Here is a 22,905-nt window from a genome sequence, read left to right as displayed (position 1 = left end):
GATTGACGTATTCAATTGTTTTCGCTTACTGTTTTACCGGAAATGACTACAACTTTTGATTTTTAAATGGCAGCCAGTGGTATTTTTTTACTTTATTCGATTCGATAGAAAATGGTTGCTGGGGTTTAGAATCATATTTGATCCCTCACTCGGAGGCCTTGGGCCCATTGCGATACCCCTGTATTGTTTTACCAAACCTTCCTCTCATTCTTTCTTTGCGTTAAAGCACTTCCAGCTCTTTGCAAAGTTCCCGATGTCGCTGATGTTGGCTTCTGCTGCTTTCTCTAGTCCCTTCAAAAAACCTTGCCCTAAAGTTTTAAAGCGTCGGTATTCCAGTGCCGGACAGTGGCACAGCAAGTGCTCTATGGCTTCTTCTTCCTCTCCGCATTCTCTGCAGTAGTCGTCGTCGGAAACTTTCCATCTTACGAGGTTTACCCCCGTGGGGCAGTTTCCAGTGACGACACCTACAATTATGCGTACTAGGTCCTTTTTGTGCTCTAGTAGTTGTTTTCTCTTTATGCTATCTACCACTGGTCATAGTCTTCGAGCTATAGCGCAGTCCTCACGGTGTTGCCACGTCTCTTGCTGCTTGGCTTTGATGGCAGTTCCTATAGCGTCCTTCATTCCATCACAGTTTTCGATCTCACTGATTGCATGGTGATGCTTCTTAAAGCGGCCAAGCTGTCAGAGTATATCACTATATCCCCTATTGGTCTATCAGCAATTTTCTCTCGTATACAACTAGCCGCTTCCTTTATGGCGTAAACCTCTGCTTGTAGAACATTACAGCCATCCGATAGCCTCAAAGATCGCCGGATGTCTAGTTTCTCTGAGAAGATGCCTATACCTGTGCCCCCTTAATTTGCGGAAGCATCTGTGTAGACTGCTATCTCTTGAGTGTTTATTACTCGGTTGCTTTCCCATTCTTCTCTTGTCGGGATGCGAATCCTTATCTTTTCTCCAAAATCATGTTTGGTGAGCATATAGTCCGTTTTCTGGTCTAGCAGATGTGGGCTCGTGTTCACCATGATTTTCCCTATCACTGGCAATATCCTCGAGTGACCGTAGTTGGTCTGGTTCCACAGAATGGATTCCCTTAATCTTAGGGCACCCTTAGCAGCCAGATCCTTCACAAGCCAGTCGATTGATTGCAAGTCCAGAATTGCTTCTAGTGCAGCTTGCGATATGTTCATATAATATATGGATAAAGCAGAAATATAACGAGGGTGCCATTTAAAAATTAAAAGTTGTAGTCATTTCCGGTGAAACAGGAAGTGACCAAAAACAATTGAAGACGTCAATCAATCCTAATTATTTATGTCATATACTAAAATACCAAATCTCGTGTTTTTATCTGAAAAAATAAAAAAGTTACAGGGGGTGAGCCTCTTTTGAGAATCACCGGGTATACTATTGTTACTAGTTTTGGTTACTAAACATTTTTCAAAATGTCAAAGCATTTTGAAAAGTGTCCGTTTATATGTCCAAACCAGAAAAAAAAATCTTGGCTCTTTAAATAACAACTCTTTCAATACTGTTATTAAAATAATTATGAACTCCTCTATGTTTTCTTATTTCTCTGACCGTCTCACCCCTTTTTCCCATTCAATGTCGTCATCCGACACTGCAAGAATTACCCACAACCCACGCTTACGTGTTGGGCGTCCCCGTTGCCCCTGACAACCGAAACCTCTACGTCACGAGCGTCGACGGCGTGACGTCATCGCCGCCGTCGCGACGCTTATTTTTAGACGCTCCCAGCATGGCTTCTCGCTGAAAGGGGAGCCCGCGACCGATTTCCACCAATTCCTCTCGTTTTTCTTTGGCTTTTCTTTCGATTTTCAGTCGTTTCCAGTCGGCCTTCTGTACTTTTCACCCCCTAGAATTATGCTATCGGAATTGTTTTAAGTTTCCCGGTGTTTTTTAAATGAAAGTGCGGGTTTTTGTGCGCGTGGTGTTCTTTCAAGTGTAATAAAAGTGTTTTTGTTGGCGTTTCGATGAATTATTTGTATTTGACGCGACCTCAAAAAATCGTGTCTATGCTGTCAATGGTGTTGGGGCAGTTTTTTGGATATATTTTTGAGTAATAATAGATAAAAGTAAGTGTTTAACTTTTTTTCTCATAAACTGTCATAAAAAGAAGTTGACATTTAAATCTTCCAACACCTACACAACCATATTATACAGGGGGTTTCTCAAAAGTGGCTCACCCCCTATAACTTTTTTATTTTTTCAGAAAAATAAACGAGATTTGGTATGTTAGTGTATGACATAAATTAGGATTGATTGGCGTATTCAACTGTTTTCAGTCGCTTCCTGTTTCACCGGGAATGAGTACAACTTTTGATTTTACTTTATTTGATAGAAAATGCAATTCTGACCTATATTATGTCAACTTTTTTCTTTTTCAGTTAAAAAATAGTATTTTAAATTTCAATCTAGAGTGCCATGGTTGTGTTAAAACCACTAATTTTTAATTAAGGTACCTTGAAAAAATAGTTTTGATAGTCTAATGTTTTTCGTGTCTTGTTCGGGCCTGTAAAAAGATGCCTAAATCGTTTTTTTTAATTATATCTAATTTTTTTCAAATGGAAGAAGGGTGGCTCATTAGCATAATTGGAAAAAGCATTTTTTTACGAATAATTTGATACCACACACTAGGTATTTCGAGTCAAATTGTCGTTATGAACCGCATGTTACAATTTCAAATAAACCATATTCGAAAATGTCAAAAGTTGACATACGATATGTCATTCTATTCAGAGTGTCATTTTCTATCGAAGAGAGTAAAAAATATCGAAGGTGCCATTTAAAAATCAAAAGTTGTAGGCATTTCCGGTAAAAAAGGAAGTGATCGAAAAATGTTGTCTTGAATTTGATACTGATATTGAATTGAATACGTCAATCAATCCTAATTTATGTCATATACTAATATACCAATTCTCGTTTTTTTATCTGAAAAAATAAAAAAGTTATAGAGGTGAGCCACTTTTGAGACGCACCCGGTATATAAAAAAATATTTTCTAACAAGCAATAAACAGCTACTTTTTCTATTTTTTTTTGTATTATAACAATATACAGCCTTTTTAAAGAAAAAAAACCTAAAATATCTACAGTGTGATCTAATAAAAACATGGCAATAAAAATGTTTTTTTTTTGTTTAAAGGACACGCACAGAGAAATCATGGCCTTGGTTATGCTACCCTCTGATCTACCCTGGTGGGACTCTGTCAAAAAATGCCTCAAAAAAATTCTACATCCTAAAAATGCCCGCGATGTCGCCCAGTCCATGCAGAAAATATACGAAATGTGTAGGTAAGTAAAAGATATAATAAAATAGACACACTATAGAAAAAAAAATAAACTAACCTCTCAAATTTATGCAAATTTATACTTTTTCTAGTGTGAGTTTGGACCCAGACGAAGAGACAGTGGATCCAGATCAGTTTGTTGGCTTTCTGGATTTTATTGAGCAAGAAATGACGGAAAAAGAACGAGATAACCTTCTCAATCACACGTTACCAAACATAGCTAAAAGAGCTTTGAGCATAAAAGATTTGAGGCCTAGAAACGGGTTCCATTTCAGTTTACAACAGCAAGGTATTGTCAATATTTACTTATACAATACTAGCGTGTACCCGCGACTTCGTTCGCGTCGAATTAATCATTTATAATGGCGATGATAAAGCAAAGCAAGAATTTCCATTAACATACAAACTGGATAAAATTTTCTCACATTTGTGTTAGCATAAAAAAAACCATATGGCGATATTATTATATGACTTGGTAATATTTGAGGGGTAGTTTCATCTCGTTGGAATTTGACTTTCGAAAAATCCGTTTGCCAAAAATCAGCTTTTTACGTCAAGCAGTTTAAGCAGAATCGTGGTTAATCAATTAGGTACCCAACTTTTTGGAACACCCTGTATGATTTTTTAAAAAAATTCAAAATATGTAAAAAAACAAAATAAATTATGCGTGTCCAAGCGTTTTCCCGAAACACTAACCGTTTTTTAAATAACAAATATTGTAATATTTGAGGGGCGTTTTCACCCTCTTGGAATTTGAGATTCGAGAAACCCCTCCTTATCGAACTTCTACACCCCACAGTCAATCCGTTTGCCAAAAATCAGCTTTAAACGTCAGTTTAAGCAGAATCGTGATTACTCAACGGTCATATTTTATGAAACACCCTGTATAAATTTATAAAATCTTAAAATATGTAAAACAACTAAATAAAATATACGTGTTTAAGAGTTTTTCCGGTTTTTAAATAAAAAATGTTCTAATATTTGAGGGGTGGTTTCACCCCGTTAGAATTCGAGTTTCGATAAATCCCTTCTTATCGCACCTTTACATTACACCCTAAAGTCAATCTGTTTTCCAAAAATCAGCTTTTTACGTCAAGCGCTTTAAGCAGGATCGTGATTAATCAATGACCAGATTTTTCGAAACACCCTGTATACATTTTTAAAAAATCTTAAAATATGTAAAAAACAAAAGTATACGTGTTTAAGCGTTTTTTCGGAAACTTGACCGTTTTTTAAATAAAAAATATTGTAATATTTGAGGGGTGGTTTCACCCTCTTGGAACTGGAATTTCGAAAAATCCCTTCTTATCGAACCTCTACACCCTAGAATCAACCTGTATGTAAAATTGAGCTTCTTACGTTGAGTGATTTGAGCAGGATCGTGATTAATCAGTATGTCAGTCACTTAAGGATTTTATATATTAGTATAGATTATTACAAGTACATTAGTATAGATTGTTAAGAAAAATTCAGCCAATTTGTGATGATGTGTTAAGTGTATGAAACTTTTTTTCTTTTTTCAGCCGATTCAACAGAAATAGAATATTCTTTTGCCGCATCTCTCCTAGCAAACGCATTTTTCTCCACTTTTCCCACAAGAACCCAAAAAAGCCACCCCACGTTACAGAATTTCAATTTCGCCAATTTTTTCAAAAGTCTGAAGAACAACAACGCACAACAAGCAAAACTGCGAAGCATTTTGCGGTATTTCGATTGGCTGGAAGAGGATGACAACATCGAGGGTAGTTACAGGGTGTTGAGACAAGTAAGCGAGTTAATTTTTAAATTTATTTTCTGTTTAATTTTGTTTAATATTTTTTCAAGTGATAATCTCTGTTCTGTTTAGGTGATGAGTAGTAAAGAATGGCTGACCATAGATGATTGGCTGGAGTGTAGCCTACCTTTGTGCCCTTTGCAAATAAAACACGAGGGTAGACTCGATAGGGCAGATCCAGAGAATTTGCAAGTGTGTTTTTGTAGTAGTAAGATTGGTGGAAACGTTTTAGGAACAGGCTGTACACAGGTAACGAAGGCTACTTAAAAATTAAATGTTTACCAAAAAATTAATACCAATTAGTAGTTACTAGTTAGTAATTACTAATTACTAAAAATACTAATTAGTATCTACTAATTAGTAATTAGTAGTTACTAATTAATTATTAATACTAAGTTTAAACTTCTAAATGCTGAATTACTACTACTAATTAGCAAATAATTACTAATTAGCAACTACCAATTACAAATTACTACAATGACTACAATTTCTTAAAGATTGACCATGAACATTCTGCTGCATATTTTACTACAACCACCGGTATTTTAACAGAAATTTCTTTCATAGGAATCTGTAACCTTTACTACAATTCCGGAACTGTTGGTGATGTTACTCAACGTAGAGGCTCTAGAAGACAACGAAGTAGTGACAATTGACAGAGCCAGACAAATCACTAGAATTAAAGACTTCAAACGTAAAGCTACAGTGGAAAGCTTAGAAGAAAGCAAACAGGTAAAAAAAAATTGAAATATATAATAAATTATACATTTATTGTATGTGCAGATGCAAGTGTGCTGTATGGATGCTGAAAACTACACCAAACTACCCATCGGTCAATACGAAGAAGACAATATCCTTAGGGAATTGAACAAATCTCTGCTCGGGTTCCAGCAGAAACAAGCTAGCCTAAAAGATAACCAGAATACCTCAAACGCCAACTCAACAACGTACAGTCAACGGCACAGGAGACTGTCTCCCATTGGAGAGTCCATCAGCTCAAATCCATCCGAGGGGAATAGCACGAATATTCCCTTCATAACTCAACAATCATGTAGGTAAGAAGATTATTTTTTTAAGACATATTTAGCTTTCTTTTAATCATATCTATCAAAATTTTTCAGTACTCTAATTACTAATTACCACTTGCTACTTACTAAGTACTAGTTAGAAAAACTAATTACTAAGTAACTGTTAATTAATAATTACTAATTAAAGTTACTTACTGAGCAGGGGTATTGAGACGTATTTCTAAACTTCCACTTAACATTCTTTAGCAAAATGAATCAATTCTGTTCAGTATACACTCTATTTACTAATTACCGTTTATTGATTACTAATTACCACTATTTTCTAATTACTAGTTATTAATTACTAATTAAATCCACTCACTATTGCAGTGGTACTGAGACATATTTTTAAACTTCCAAGTATAATTAACATCCTTTAACAAAAAGAACAATTCTGTTCAGTACCCAGAGTAATTACTAATTACTGGTTATTAATTTATAATTATTAGTTACTAACTACTAAACTCACTCATTGTAGCAGGGGTAATGAGACGTGTTTTTTAAATATCTTTAACATTCTCTATCAAAAAGAAACAATCCTATTCAATATCTACACTAACATTTGACAGGGGTACCGAGACCATGTTTTAACTTCCAATTATCTTCAATATTATTTAGCAAAAAGAACAATTCTGTTCAGTGCCTAGAGTAATTACTAATTACAGGTTATTAATTTATAATTACTAGTTATTAAAGGGGTAATGAGAGACGTGTTTTTAAATTTCCATTTATCATTAACATTCTCTATTACAAAGAGACAATTTTGTTCAATATCTAAACTAATTGCTAATTAACGTTGATAAATTACTAATTTATAATTACTAGTTAAAAATTAAAGTCACTCATTTTTGACAGTGGTAACTGGGACCATGTTTTAACTTCCAATTATCTTCAACATTATTTAGCAAAAAGAACAATTCTGTTCAGTACCCAGAGTAATTACTAATTACTGGTTACTAATTTATGATTACTAGTTACTAATTACTAATTAACATCACTCATTAGAGCAGGGGTAGCGAGTTTCTTAATTTCCATTTATCATTAACATTCTCTATTAAAAAGAGACAATTCTATTCAATATCTACACTAATTGCTAATTAACGTTGATGAATTACTAATTTATAATTACTAGTTAAAAATTAAAGTCACTCATTTGACAGGGGTATTCACTTACTTAACTTCCAATTATCTTCAACATTATTTGGCAAAAAGAACAATTCTGTTCAGTACTCATACTAATTACTAATTACTGGTTACTAATTTATGATTACTAGTAACTAATTACTAATTAAAATCACTCATTAGATCAGGGGTAATGAGACGTGTTTTCTTAATTTTCATTTATCATTAACATTCTCTATTAAAAAGAAACAATTCAATTCAATATCTACCCTAATTGCTAATTAACGTTGATAAATTACTAATTTATAATTACTAGTTAAAAATTAAAGGCACTCCTTTGGCCGGGTACTGAGACCATGATTTTTAAACTTTCAAAAAATCTTTAGCAAAAAATCAATCAAATAATCTATACAAAATCCAAGTACTTCTATATAAGATAGTACATTTTTAACAAACTGACATTTTTAGTACCACAAGAACCGACTCACTGATTTCACAAGACAGCGGGATCAATAACAACGGTAGCAAGCCCATGTACCAACTGCACGTAGAACCCAGCATAAGAAAGGACAAACCCTGTCCAGAAAGCATATTAAACAACAGAAGAGGAAGATTTATAGTGTTGGGTTCATCTGGAGAATGCTTGCCTGTCACTAGGAACATCCAAACCCGATTTTCAAGCTCCGATTCTAGTGAGGATGACTTCCATAGTGCCAAAAGCAGTTTGGACGATGGTAAGGCTCTGACTCTCTGACTCTGGCATGACTTTACAGTATTTTTTAATGTTACAATTATGTTTTAGGTAGTGGAGATGATAATTACCACAAAAGATACAGCATAGACCTGGAAACGCCAGAATTGAGGCACAATTTTGCTCAAAGGCTGAGGGACGTACTGAAAACCAGGGAAGTACCGGAAGACTCGTTTAGTAGTTCCAGTTCCGGCGAGGATTCCAGTTATGCCGTGGGCATATCTGTCACTGGATCGCAACTAGCAGACTGTGATATTAAGTAAGTCAACTTATGTTACACCAATCTTATATCTTTAAAAATACAGGGTGGTCCGAACTGTATTCTGGAAACTTCGGCAGCATATTCTGCAGTTAAAAATAAGTAAAAAAGTTCGTATAAATGTACGTCTAAAATGCTTAGTTTCGGAGATACAGGGTGTAGAAGTTTCATTTTTATTTCGATTTTTTCCAAATAATTTCTGAAATAACGTCAAAATTTATATTGATTGTTTTGACACGATAAATTTGATTTAGATGTCAATATGACTCCTACTTGTAGAAGGCGCCATCTACATATTTTTTAACAGGTTTAAGGAGTAATAACTTTTCGTCCGTACCTGTATAAAAATACTGAGTAAAAAAATATACATATAGAAAAAGTCTCTTAGAAAATCGCTACGAATAATAGTTCTCGAGATATTTGAAATCAAAATTATCAATACCTGTTGTCATTGACATAAATTAAACATATTGAATAAATAGTTATTAGACTGAAATCATAAATTTGAAATGTTTTTGTGCCAAAAGTTCAACAGAAACTGTTTTATCATCATTTTTTGGAAGAAAAATTTATGACTAATTGGATAATGCTAATCGAAAAGGACCCAAGCGCCAAACTGTGATTTTGAGATATTGCCTTCTAACGTATGAGCGAGTTCTATCTCTCTTTGTTGAGCTATCAAGAAAAATTCATCCACAATTTATGACAAAATTGATTTAAGATGAATACAAGAATCAATTGACAAAACATAGCTTCAAACTTTACACATTTTAATAAACATTTGGCGCATAATTCTTTTTTAAGAAATACCGGAGTACTGTTATTAATTTTAAAAAAGAACCAAGTTCTTGGTTACTTGTAACCAAAAGGAAAATCTACAACATGGTTTACGGTGTTTTCTATTGCAGATTTGTTTCTCTGTTTGTTCTGTAGAATAGAAGTCTCCTTTATCCATTTTTTCGAAAATTATATTTTCCCAAACAGCCAACACAATACTTTAAGATCTTTCACTAATTCCTATGTTTACCTTTGTTTTAGGCTAATACCTTTCTTTTTTATAATAGTTTTGTAGTTTTAATATGAAAAGCACACGGCTAGGCAAACATTTAAAGAGAATCAACAGAAAACGGACATACATATAAATATATATATATATATATATATATATATATATATATATATATATATATATATATATATATATATATATATATATATATATATATATATATATATATATATATATATATATATATATATATATATATATATATATATATTATATATATTATATTGAACACTGCTCAGTCGGATGATGCCTTTTACTCAGTTTTCGTAATTTGGCGCTTGGTTCCTTTTCGTTTAACATCATCCAATTTAAAAAATAAAAAGTTCCCAAATTTATCATTTCAGTCAAATAACTATCTTTCTCGACATGTTTATTTTCTTGTCAATAATGACATGTATTAACTATTTCCATTCTAAATATCTTGAGAACGGTTGCTCGTAGCGATTTTTACCAAGAGACATTTTTTACGTAAAAAATCACGGAAATGTATATTTTTTCATCCAGTAGTTTTATACAGATACAAACAAAAAGTTATTACTCTTCAAAACAAAAAAAAAGAAAGCAGTTTACAAACTTTCATCTCAGCTTTGTAATTGAAATGTATCAAAATTATCATGTAAATAAATAAAAACCAGACTTTCAAAAAGATATTCTGTCATTATAAACGTCAAAAATTTTTTAGTATAATTCGCTGTTGGGTGCCCACAAGGAAAAAATTTTCACTAAAATTTATCCGTTGCCATGGTAATTTGTCAAAAAACACGTTTTGATTGGTTAAAAATTACAGGTGTGAAATTTTCATCTAAATATTGACGTTACTTCAGAAATTATTCGGAAAAAATCGAAATAAATATGAAATTTCTGCACCCTGTATCTCCGAAGCTAACCGTTTTCGGACATATATTTATAAAATCTTTTTTACTTATTTTTATCTGCACAATATGCCGCCAAAGCTTCCGGAATACAGTTCGGACCACCCTGTACTAAAAAAGTCGTGAAATTATAAATAGCAAATTAGAAACAAATTTTGAAGGTTTTTGAATTTTTGAAGATTTTGTGTTCTTTTTAGAGTAAAACGGGGTGGATCTACAGGATTCGCATTGAGAGAAGAAAGCCTAGACGAAGATTTTCTACAAAATTCGCTCAACAAGGAAAGAGCATGGATTGATAAATTTAAAAACAAACAATCATCAGCTCTGAGTAAAAAAGAATCCAACAGGTCGTCTGATTATAGCTTTAGCACAGATTACAGGTAAAAATAATGTCTCATTTATACAAAAAACAGAACGAAGAATATCTATTTTAACAGCTCGGAATTGGAAGAAGTCTATGAACAGTTCAATCACTGGTTAGAGAACCCCATAATTGAGACGGAAAAAGGCACAAAAAAGGATTTAGATGGACGAGATTTGGCAGTTGTGAGATTTGCTGGGTCCTTACTTAAAAGAACACTCAGTGAGTCTTTTGCTGGTGAGTGATATTTACAATCTTTTTTACTCTACAACCTTAAAAGATACTCTTTTGCCACGATTTTATTTTGTTTAGTTTTTTTTTATTTTCTTTAATACAAATTTTTTAATTTTTTTAGGTATTCCGGTACCACTGACTGAGAATTGTGACTCTTCTTCTGAGAATAGAACGAATTTCACAAATTCTAAACATAAACTGGTTCTCAATGCCAAATCTTTAAGCTTGGAATTGGCTAGGCAAAAACACAAACTTGCTGCTCAACTAGTAAGTATTTCTGTTTAATTCAAGCATCAAGTGCTTTAACCAATCAAGTCAGACTCTCAGAAATTCAGTTTAAAAGCTGTATTAACACGGCACTGGATCATAATTGATTGGTTAAAGCAATAGATGATTTCTACAGGGTGGTCCGAACTGTATTCCGGAAATTTCGGCAGCATATTCTGCATATAAAAATATGTAAAAAAGTTCGTATAAATGTATGTATGATGATAAAACAGTTTCTGTTGAACTTTTGGTACAACTTTTAATATGCAGCCGAAGTTTCCGGAATACAGTTCGGAGGACCCTGTATATTTGTTTTTAATCGTTTCAAGTTAGATATGCTTTTGATTTTTTATAGTAAATAACAAAAAAATAGTTGAAATTGAGTCGATTAGTAATACTTATTTGTAAAATTTGCAAAATAAAGTTAATAAAACACTCGTCAAGCCTTTACATTTTTGTTTACATATATATATATATATATATATATATATATATATATATATATATATATATATATTATATATATATATATATAGGGTATTTCAAAACTAATATATATATATATATATATATATATTATATATATATATATAGGGTATTTCAAAACTAATATTAAATATTATTTTTTCATTTTAATAGTGTTAATATTGCTGCAACTTATACCATAACTTTTGTTGTGTTTTTGTTAGAGTTTAGAGTGTGGCACCCGTGCTCAGAAGACCGAATCCTCTGCTTTACTAGGCCAAAGCTCTCTAACACAAACGCATAACAATCGAAATAAGATGTGGTTCGTGTCTTGCGTAACCGAGGCCATAATACAAACTCTAGAAGATATTAACTATACCGTGTATCTGCCCGTTGAACAGTCGAAGGTAAAGATTTGGCACTAACCATACCAAATTGCTTTACTAAAATAGACGATATAGATATGATACGGTCAGTTTGTCTGTGAGTGTTATATAGGGTGTCCCAGAAATAAATGCAAGTATCTTAAGGGGTGGTAGATCTCGATAAAAGAAACATATTTTCTCTTTATCGTTTTTCAAATAAGTCCAAAATAATGGAGTTATTTTACTTTGAAAATTTCCAAAAAAAATGATTTTTTGCTAAAATTTTGAGAACCACTGGATCTTTCCTGAATTTTCTTTCTTGTAAATTTAATTTACTACCTATTAGTCTAAGAGCTAGCAACGTTTTCGAGAATGTATTTTAAGACGTCTGGCTCTTTGATATATATCTTTTACTATGCTCTCTGGAACAGCATGCAGCCCGTCTGGTTGCCGATACCCGTTGCGTTCACTACTGCGCATCGGAAGAAGATCCTATATTTTTTATTAATTTAGTCCTATAAATTCTAGTATTGAATATAAATCGAACATGTCTCCATAGCGCAGTGCGTAGAGTTTCCGACCACGAATCGATGATTCAGAGTTTGAATCCGGGTCAGGGCAAAGACTTTTATTTTATTTTCGTTTATATTCTGATAGTAAAGTATAAAATAATTCTGGTGATTCAAAAAAAAACAAATATTTAATTTAATTTAATTATTCTTTGCCTTGATCCGGATTCGAACTCTGAATCATCGGTTCGTGGTCGGAAACTCTACGCACCGCACCGCGCTATGGAGACATGTTCGATCTACATTCAATACTAGAATTTAAAGGACTAATAAAAATATAGGATCTTATTTCAATGCGCAGTAGGGAACGCAACGTTTACAGGCAGCCAGACGGGCCGCATGCTGTTCTAGAGGGTATAGTAAAAGATATATCAAAGAGCAAGACGTCTTAAAATGCTTGTTTTTCCGACGTTGCTAGCTCTCGTACTATATGTTGTCATATTATCATAAGATTATGTTTTTTAACTAAGAACTAAAAAAAATCCAAAAAATTTTTCAAAAAATTTCGAATTTTCAAAAACATTTTTCGCGAAAAAAACCTCATAGCGTGTTTCTGGGGTTGAACTATACTACCAGTTAAAATACTTGCACTTATTTCTGGGATACCCTGTATATTGTATAGTTATCATAATGTAAACGTCTATTCAATGTCGAACTAACAATAATTAAAAAAAGTGGCAGATACAAGAACCAAAAACCACTGATTATGCTCTAATTTTGCTTAAACTGTTACTAGATTTTCCTTCATTTTCATAATTGCAGTAAAAGCTGATAGTTTAAACTAATAAACCGGATAATGATAGCACAAGGTATGCAACCAATACTACACCTAGTCTTAATAATGCTTTCTCTATTTGTTTATATTTCAGCCTTAAAGCTTCATTCAAAAATTGTGAAATATACTATATATACAGGGTGATTCAGATTTTACTAGAATAACTTCAGGTATCGATAGAACTAACCGAAATAATGATAGTTTGTACAGTACGTCTGTCCGTTCTGTAGCTACGGGGTATCCGTGAGAGGGGAAACGATATTCTCTCGATGTTTTTCTTAAAAAATTAGACGACGCGTCTCATCAATAAAAATTTGACAAATTTGCAAGTAGCCAATAAAGTGAGTGGGCGGAGCGATTTGCGATGACGTACTCGTCAAGTCGACGTATAAAATATATTGCTGTTTATTTAAATGTTTTTTGTCCGCATTCCTTTCATAGACACAGATCCAGCAGACGTACTGTATTATAAACCATACTCCAAAAACGCTTCCGCTTGGAGTAAAATGGCGCCAAAATTTGAATTATTTTTCGGTTTTTATTTTATTACTCGTAAGCCAGATGATCTAAATACGCAAGTGTTTGGTTAAATGCTAAGGGCAACGTGGCTGATGTGTGAAAAAAATTGGATTAATTGCTATACAAGGTGTTGTTTTTGTGAGTGTCAACTGCACGGAACCTTGTAGAACTTTTTTGTCGCACGCCACTGGATAAATTTGTATTTTTTTCTGATACCATCCGTCTTTTTACTAACTTTTCTTGTTCTTAAATTTTTTTGATATGTCGCTTAGTTTTCGAGATATTCCACAAAATCCCGGACATAGCTCAACTGCGTTCGAAAAAAGTTACTTAATTAGCAGCATGCCTTGGAGAACTTAATTCAAATTTCGGCTCCATTTTACTCCAAGCGGAAGCGTTTTTGGAGTATGGTTTATAATACAAACTATCATTCTTTCTTAGTTCTATCGAGATACCTGAAGTTATTCTAGTAAAATCTGAATCACCCTGTATAGGGTGGTCCGAACATTATTCCGGAAACTTCAGTAGCATATTCTACAGATAAAAATAAGTAAAAAAGTTCGTATAAATGTATGTCCTAAGATGCTTAGTTTCGGAGCTACAGGGTGTAGAAGTTTCATTATTTCGATTTTTTCCGAATAATTTCTGAATTAACGTCAATATTTGTTTGAAAATTGGTGTCTGGGAGTTTTTTGACATGAGAAATTTGATTTTAATATCAATATGACTCCTATTTGTAGGGGGTGCCACTTACATGTGTTTTAACTGTTTTGAAGAGTAATAACTTTTCGTCCGTACTTGTATAAAACTAATGAGTGAAAAAATATACATTTCTGTGATTTTTTACGTAAAAATTGTCTCATGGTAAAAATCGCTACGAGCAACCGTTCTCAAGATATTTAGAATGGAAATAGTCGATATATGTCATCATTGACAAAAAATAAACAAGTTGAGTAGATATAGTTATTTGACTGAAATGATAAATTTGAGAACTTTTTATTTTTTAAATTAATCCTAAATTTTTCTTCGAAAAAATTATGATAAGACAGTTTCCGTTGAACTTTCGGCACAAAAGCATTTCAAATTTATGACGAAAAAAAGAAGACTAAGGAAGGATCATATCAAAAATCTTAGGTCCACCGCGATGGGACTCAAATATGGCCGACTTAAATTCCGGTTTATCAGTGCCGTTCTAATTTTAATTAAAAAATGTAAAACTATGATGTAGGGTAGACATGGGGTAGACTCAATAATTTTATTTTTATTTTACGTTGTGAACAAATGTTGATAGTGATTAAAATTGTTATAAAACATATTATTATAATAAAAATAGATAAGTTTTAATAATTATTTATTAACACAGACATCCGATACGCTACTGAAGCAGGTAAGTCAAATTGACGTATCTAAATTCTTTGACATCTGATCTTTGACAAGTAGTAAATAAAAGCAAAAATGCAAGAAAAAATATATAATTAGTTAATTTAAGTGAATTTCATAAATGATCGGTTTACTACACGTATGGCATATTATATAGTCACTTACTAGCGAAAAGTTGTTCCATTATTTCACTCACTTCAATTTTTTCCGAGATCTACCGCACGCTACACAACCAACTATTTTAGAGTCTTTTTCGATAAATCGCGATAGTATCACTGTTAATTTAAGTTCTGCCACAATTTCCATCTAGATCTAGATTTACTACCTTTATACAACTATCAGTAGTAGAATAAATAATAAATAACATAAAATAAGCTCCGTAAAGACTGACAAATCCACAAAATTTCAAATCAAATTCAAATGTGTCAAATGAATCGTCAAACAGAACTGTCAAGGATCCCCACCCTAGAGTCCTTTTTCCGCCCACCATGCATGAATATATGGATAGCATTATGCTCCTTCCTAAAGAGTCAACATGTTTAATTTATGTCAATGATGACAGGTATTGATAATTTCGATTCTAAATATCTCGAGAACCATCACTCGTAACGATTTTTACCAAGAAACTTTTTTTACATAAAAAACGTCGTAAATGTATATTTTTTTACTCATTACTTTAATACAGGTACGGACGAAAAGTTATTACTCTTCAAAACCAGTTAAAAAATATATAGGTGGCGCCCTCTACAAGTGGGAGTCCTAGTGACATCAAAATCAAATTTCTCGTGTCAAAAAACTCCCAGACACTAATTTTCAGCCAAATATTGACGTTATTTCATAAATTATTTGGAAAAAATCGAAATAAAAATTAACTTCTACACTCTGTATATCCGAAACTAAGCATTTTAGGACATGTATTTATACGAACTTTTTTACTAATTTTTTTCTGCAGAATATGCTGCCGAAGTTTCCAGAATACAGTTCGGACCACCCTGTATTAAATTTTATGTAACAAAACGTTGCTTAGCATAAAACACTCGGTACAGTGTATTGGTAGTTGCATAATTCGTGACATTTTAATTAATCAAGCCTTATACTCGATTCATAACTATTTTAAACAATATTTATGTTAATTCTAGGTGTCAGACATATCAGAGAAGCCAAAAAACGGTACGAGAGCCATCACGACGGGCAACTGGGGCTGCGGTACTTCCCGCAAAGGCGACGTCCAGCTTAAGGTGGTTATACAGTGGATGGCGGCTAGCGTTGCGGGGGCGCCATCTCTAATCTACTACACGTACAAGCACCAGCAGTTGGCCAAACTGGACACCGTGTGTCGCATTTTGATCGACAGGAAATGGACTGTCAAGGATTTGGCGGAAGCCACTTTGAAATACTCGAATCACGTTTTAAGAGGGAAGGAATTGAGTGGTACCTTGTTCGAAGAACTGATCTGTGCCGAGAGGAACGTGTCATCATAGCGATATTAATTCCAAAACAACGAAAAAAATGTAACAAGATAAACGAATGATATATTTTAGATACCCATACATATTGTTGTAAAGTATATAAAAAATAATGCTTTATTTTGTCAGTGTTAAGATGGTACTCAGAGTACAAAATGAAGATGCTCATGTAAAAAATAAAATTAATTGATGCCAAATATCACAGAAAACGTCGACTTTATATTTATAATAGTCTTCCATTTGTATAAAATAAGATTTGTAAAGGATTGTTTACACCATATTAAGTAAAAAAGTATTTAAAAATAAAATTCATGTTTTATTTTACCAAAAACCTATGAAAAACGTTAATAGATACTTTAGAAATATTGCTATTTCTATTATTAATACTTCGCGAGTTACAGGTCCTCAATAACTAGACCACCCTGTATAGAACGCATTGCACACATATACCGTATGGTCAAAAAATAAAGCGGTAATTTTTCCTATAAATGAAAACAGATATTTTATACCCCTCTGGTCATCAAAACTGTGTGGTTTGGATTTTAACGTGTAAAACGGTGATGTCGATAGCTTAAGGTGGTTATACAGTGGATGACGGCTAGCGTAGCAGGGGCGCCATCTCTAATCTACTACATGTACAAGCACCAGCAGTTGGCCAAACTGGACACCGTGTGTCGCATTTTGATCGACAGGAAATGGACTGTCAAGGATTTGGCGGAAGCCACTTTGAAGTACTCGAACCACGTGTTGAGAGGTAAGGAATTGAGTGGTATCTTGTTCGAAGAACTGATCTGTGCCGAGAGGAACGTGTCATCATAGCGATATTATTTCCAAAACAACGAAAAAAATGTAACAAGATAAACGAATGATATATTTTAGATACCTATACATATTGTTGTAAATTATATATAAACAAATAATGCTTTATTTTGTCAGTGTTAAGATGGTACTCAAGAGTACAAAACGAAGACGCTCATGTAAAAAATAAAATTAATTGATGCCAAATATCACAGAAAACGTTGACTTTATATTTATAATAGTCTTCCATTTGTATAAAATAAGATTTATAAAGGATTGTTTACACCATATTAAGTAAAAAAGTATTTAAAAATAAAATTCGTGTTTTATTTTACCAAAAACCTATGAAAAACGTTAATAGATACTTTAGAAATATTGCTATTTCTATTATTAATACTTCGCGAGTTACAGGTCCTCAATAACTAGACCACCCTGTATAGAACGCATTGCACACATATACCGTATGGTCAAAAAATAAAGCGGTAATTTTTCCTATAAATGAAAACAGATATTTTATACCCCTCTGGTCATCAAAACTGTGTGGTTTGGATTTTAACGTGTAAAACGGTGATGTCGACAGCTTAAGGTGGTTATACAGTGGATGACGGCTAGCGTAGCAGGGGCGCTATCTCTAATCTACTACATGTACAAGCACCAGCAGTTGGCCAAACTGGACACCGTGTGTCGCATTTTGATCGACAGGAAATGGACTGTCAAGGATTTGGCGGAAGCCACTTTGAAGTACTCGAACCACGTGTTGAGAGGTAAGGAATTGAGTGGTATCTTGTTCGAAGAACTGATCTGTGCCGAGAGGAACGTGTCATCATAGCGATATTATTTCCAAAACAACGAAAAAATGTAACAAGATAAACGAATGATATATTTTAGATACCTATACATATTGTTGTAAATTATATATAAACAAATAATGCTTTATTTTGTCAGTGTTAAGATGGTACTCAAGAGTACAAAATGAAGATGCTCATGTAAAAATAAAATTAATTGATGCCAAATATCACAGAAAACGTTGACTTTATATTTATAATAGTCTTCCATTTGTATAAAATAAGATTTATAAAGGATTGTTTACACCATATTAAGTAAAAAGTATTTAAAAATAAAATTCGTGTTTTATTTTACCAAAAACCTAAGAAGAGCGTTAATAGATACTTTAGAAATATTACTATTTCTATTATTAGTACTCGGCGAGTTACAGGTCGTCAATACTAGACCACCCTGTATAGAACGCATTGCACACATATACCGTATGGTCAAAAAATAAAGCGGTAATTTTTCCTATAAATGAAAACAGATATTTTATACCCCTCTGGTCATCAAAACTGTGTGGTTTGGATTTTAACGTGTAAAACGGTGATGTCGATAGCTTAAGGTGGTTATACAGTGGATGACGGCTAGCGTAGCAGGGGCGCCATCTCTAATCTACTACATGTACAAGCACCAGCAGTTGGCCAAACTGGACACCGTGTGTCGCATTTTGATCGACAGGAAATGGACTGTCAAGGGATTTGGCGGAAGCCACTTTGAAATTACTCGAACCACGTGTTGAGAGGTAAGGAATTGAGTGGTATCTTGTTCGAAGAACTGATCTGTGCCGAGAGGAACGTGTCATCATAGCGATATTATTTCCAAAACAACGAAAAAATGTAACAAGATAAACGAATGATATATTTTAGATACCTATACATATTGTTGTAAATTATATATAAACAAATAATGCTTTATTTTGTCAGTGTTAAGATGGTACTCAAGAGTACAAAACGAAGACGCTCATGTAAAAATAAAATTAATTGATGCCAAATATCACAGAAAACGTTGACTTTATATTTATAATAGTCTTCCATTTGTATAAAATAAGATTTATAAAGGATTGTTTACACCATATTAAGTAAAAAGTATTTAAAAAATAAAATTCGTGTTTTATTTTACCAAAAACCTATGAAAAACGTTAATAGATACTTTAGAAATATTGCTATTTCTATTATTAATACTTCGCGAGTTACAGGTCCTCAATAACTAGACCACCCTGTATAGAACGCATTGCACACATATACCGTATGGTCAAAAAATAAAGCGGTAATTTTTCCTATAAATGAAAAACAGATATTTTATACCCCTCTGGTCATCAAAACTGTGTGGTTTGGATTTTAACGTGTAAAACGGTGATGTCGACAGCTTAAGGTGGTTATACAGTGGATGACGGCTAGCGTAGCAGGGGCGCTATCTCTAATCTACTACATGTACAAGCACCAGCAGTTGGCCAAACTGGACACCGTGTGTCGCATTTTGATCGACAGGAAATGGACTGTCAAGGATTTGGCGGAAGCCACTTTGAAGTACTCGAACCACGTGTTGAGAGGTAAGGAATTGAGTGGTATCTTGTTCGAAGAACTGATCTGTGCCGAGAGGAACGTGTCATCATAGCGATATTATTTCCAAAACAACGAAAAAAATGTAACAAGATAAACGAATGATATATTTTAGATACCTATACATATTGTTGTAAATTATATATAAACAAATAATGCTTTATTTTGTCAGTGTTAAGATGGTACTCAAGAGTACAAAATGAAGATGCTCATGTAAAAAATAAAATTAATTGATGCCAAATATCACAGAAAACGTTGACTTTATATTTATAATAGTCTTCCATTTGTATAAAATAAGATTTATAAAGGATTGTTTACACCATATTAAGTAAAAAAGTATTTAAAAATAAAATTCGTGTTTTATTTTACCAAAAACCTAAGAAGAGCGTTAATAGATACTTTAGAAATATTACTATTTCTATTATTAGTACTCGGCGAGTTACAGGTCGTCAATACTAGACCACCCTGTATAGAACGCATTGCACACATATACCGTATGGTCAAAAAATAAAGCGTTAATTTTTCCTATAAATGAAAACAGATATTTTATACCGATCTGGTCATCAAAACTGAGTGGTTTGGATTTTAACGTGTAAAACGGTGATGTCGACAGCTTAAGGTGGTTATACAGTGGATGGCGGCTAGCGTAGCAGGGGCGCCATCTCTGATCTACTACACGTACAAGTACCAGCAGTTGGCCAAACTGGAAACCGTGTGTCGCATTTTGATCGACAGGAAATGGACTGTCAAGGATTTGGCGGAAGCCACTTTGAAGTACTCGAACCACGTGTTGAGAGGCAAGGAACCTTGTTCGAAGAACTGATCTGTGCCGAGAGGAACGTGTCATCATAGCGATATTATTTCCAAAACAACGAAAAAAATGTAACAAAATAAACGAATGATATATTTTAGATACCTATACATATTGTAAAGTATATAAACAAAATAATGCTTTATTTTGTCAGTGTTAAGATGGTACTCAAGAGTACAAAACGAAGACGCTCATGTAAAAAAATAAAATTAATCGATGCCAAATATCACAGAAAACGTTGGCTTTATATTTATAATAGTCTTCCATTTGTATAAAATAAGATTTGTAAAGGATTGTTTACACCATATTAAGTAAAAACATATTTAAAAATAAAATTCGTGTTTTATTTTACCAAAAACCTAAGAAGAGCGTTAATAGATAATTTAGAAATATTGCTATTATTAATACTTCCCAAGTAACACGTCCTCAATAACTAGACCACCCTGTATAGAACGTTAATATTACACACATATACCGTATGGTCAAAAAATAAAACGTTAATTTTTCCTAAAATAAAAACAGATATTTTATACCCCTCTGGGCATCAAAACTGTGTGGTTTGGATTTTAACGTGTAAAACGGTGATGACAGCTTAATGGAAAATCAAATGTATTAAAAAGAGATAAAAGTTGGGTTCATGCATTTCTTTTATGCGGTGTTGCCGGATTTTGCATAAAAAAGGTATGTAATTATTTAAAAGACAACAAAAATGTTCCAAATAAAAATGGTTTATTTTTTATACATTTTTTTTGTGAAATCATAGCAGTAATTACAGGACGAAAAATATATCAATACATAAATTATTTCAGGAAAAAAACACTACAATCTAAAAGAAAATACCTCTCATTCTTCTACCTAAACCTTGCCTTTCGTAGAGCACGTTAAATTTATTAACAAACTGGTTCAAATCGTTGCAACTCTTTGTTAGGGCTCCCAAATACGTCATCAGTCCCACATCGTTACATTGCTAGAAAAAAATTTCTTTTTTACACACTCATCCCTAAAAAAGTAAGTTATTATTATTATCTACTTACATTATAGAAGTCTTGTCTAAATCTCGGTCCTTGCACCACAGGCAATCTATGACACAATGAATAAGCTTCTCTGAGTATTTCATTATTTCTTGGTAAGTCCCCATTCTGTACTGCTTTCATGTACTCTAACACTAAACGTACCTAAAAAATAATTATATTCTCACATTTTTTTTTCCAACTGTAATTTTTAACATACTCTAGAATGTAACATTTTTATTGCACTATGCTGGGCGGTTAAATGCTCAGCAACCAGTGAACTTTCACCAGAATCAGTTGAGGACATCCTTGCTACATGATCAACACCAATTCTTTCAGCTTCTTCGGTTGCCAAAGTGTAGGTGAGCGTAACAAATAAAACTGTGGCTTCGCCGTTCACTAAATCTATCACAGATTCATACAGAGATACAGGCAAATGCTAAAAAAATATTTAAACCAAACTAAAAACTTAATAAATAAATGGATAGTTTCACTTACATCTATATTTTTGTCGTATGGATTGAGTTTAAGCAATATAGGAGACTCATTTATTTCACATATTTGCTTGTGGACTTTTATATCAGAATTATTCGGTGCATCACCGGTTGTGTACCAGCCTATGAAGTCCATGTCACTAAATACTTGCTTAACTATAAAAAAAATACCGTTCTATTACTATTATCTGTTATGTAGGAATAAAAACATACACTGTTCTTCTTTCATGTTGTAGTAGTCTCGATCAATCACGACATCTTCACCAATAATGCTAAATACCAGCTCAAAAGAGTTCATAATTTCGATGTTCCTGCCTTTTTGTTTACCAATAAGTGCTCCAAATACTGTAAAATAACATATTGTTATGTTTGGGGTACAAAAAATGTTGAAAATCCTGTAACAGAAACTAAATGAAGATTGGATTTAATCTGGCAAATACCTGCTGGAGCTTGGCCATCAGATTGAGCCCTAGTTCTTGTCCAATGTTCCGATACGTTCATTATAACTAGAGGATGTAAAGAGCAAGTTACGGATCCCGTGGCTCCTACAGCCATAACATTTTTTCCAGTTTCGCTGGTATCCATGGATTGTTTAGGATCTGCAGCGGCCGAAGTTGATGTGTCCATGGATTCCACCTCCATCGTTTCTTTTGTTTGATTCGTATTACTCATTTACAAGAATAAATACGAAAGAAATGGATTATTTGTAAACTGTAGCTATTTTTGTTAGAATTGTGAGGTTAGCTGTCAAAATAATCAAAAAAAATTATATGATGTA

At 33.2% G+C, this 22,905-nt stretch overlaps 2 protein-coding genes across 2 annotated transcripts; one reads left to right on the top strand and one right to left on the bottom strand.

The window, feature by feature from the left end:
* Positions 1-1,753: 1,753 nt before the first annotated feature.
* Positions 1,754-16,935, top strand: LOC115878685. Its single transcript, XM_030895248.1, has 14 exons — positions 1,754-2,099; positions 3,168-3,316; positions 3,405-3,601; positions 4,836-5,077; positions 5,159-5,335; positions 5,654-5,818; positions 5,870-6,141; positions 7,744-8,009; positions 8,078-8,285; positions 10,424-10,606; positions 10,664-10,824; positions 10,943-11,088; positions 11,778-11,960; positions 16,301-16,935. Exons 2-14 carry the CDS (start codon positions 3,186-3,188, stop codon positions 16,640-16,642), a joined length of 2,673 nt encoding a protein of 890 aa, XP_030751108.1. The 5' UTR covers positions 1,754-2,099; positions 3,168-3,185; the 3' UTR covers positions 16,643-16,935.
* Positions 16,936-21,335: 4,400 nt separating this feature from the next.
* LOC115878760 (COP9 signalosome complex subunit 6) lies at positions 21,336-22,885 on the bottom strand. The gene is made up of 6 exons (XM_030895350.1): positions 22,568-22,885; positions 22,341-22,472; positions 22,132-22,283; positions 21,854-22,072; positions 21,658-21,798; positions 21,336-21,590 (listed from the first exon to the last, which is right to left on the bottom strand). Exons 1-6 carry the CDS (start codon positions 22,797-22,799, stop codon positions 21,450-21,452), a joined length of 1,017 nt encoding a protein of 338 aa, XP_030751210.1. The 5' UTR covers positions 22,800-22,885; the 3' UTR covers positions 21,336-21,449.
* Between the last annotated feature and the right edge of the window lie 20 nt (positions 22,886-22,905).

This window comes from Sitophilus oryzae, unplaced genomic scaffold (genome assembly GCF_002938485.1).
Source record: "Sitophilus oryzae breed Bouriz unplaced genomic scaffold, Soryzae_2.0 scaffold_1521_pilon_pilon, whole genome shotgun sequence".
NCBI classification, from domain to species: domain Eukaryota; kingdom Metazoa; phylum Arthropoda; class Insecta; order Coleoptera; family Curculionidae; genus Sitophilus; species Sitophilus oryzae.
Note: the sequence above shows the minus strand (reverse complement) of the source record. Positions and strands in the feature narration are given on the sequence as shown.

Bases quoted from the DNA above. Each gene is read 5' to 3' on its own strand.
- LOC115878685 (XM_030895248.1), top strand. From the start codon at position 3,186: ATGGCCTTGGTTATGCTACCCTCTGATCTACCCTGGTGGGACTCTGTC. The intron at 3,602-4,835 runs GTATTGTCAATA...TTCTTTTTTCAG, and splicing joins TTTCAGTTTACAACAGCAAG to CCGATTCAACAGAAATAGAA. The intron at 10,825-10,942 runs GTGAGTGATATT...TAATTTTTTTAG, and splicing joins ACTCAGTGAGTCTTTTGCTG to GTATTCCGGTACCACTGACT.
- LOC115878760 (XM_030895350.1), bottom strand. From the start codon at position 22,799: ATGAGTAATACGAATCAAACAAAAGAAACGATGGAGGTGGAATCCATG. The intron at 21,799-21,853 runs GTATGTTAAAAA...ATTATTTTTTAG, and splicing joins TAAAAATGTTACATTCTAGA to GTACGTTTAGTGTTAGAGTA. The intron at 21,591-21,657 runs GTAAGTAGATAA...ATTTTTTTCTAG, and splicing joins TTAGACAAGACTTCTATAAT to CAATGTAACGATGTGGGACT.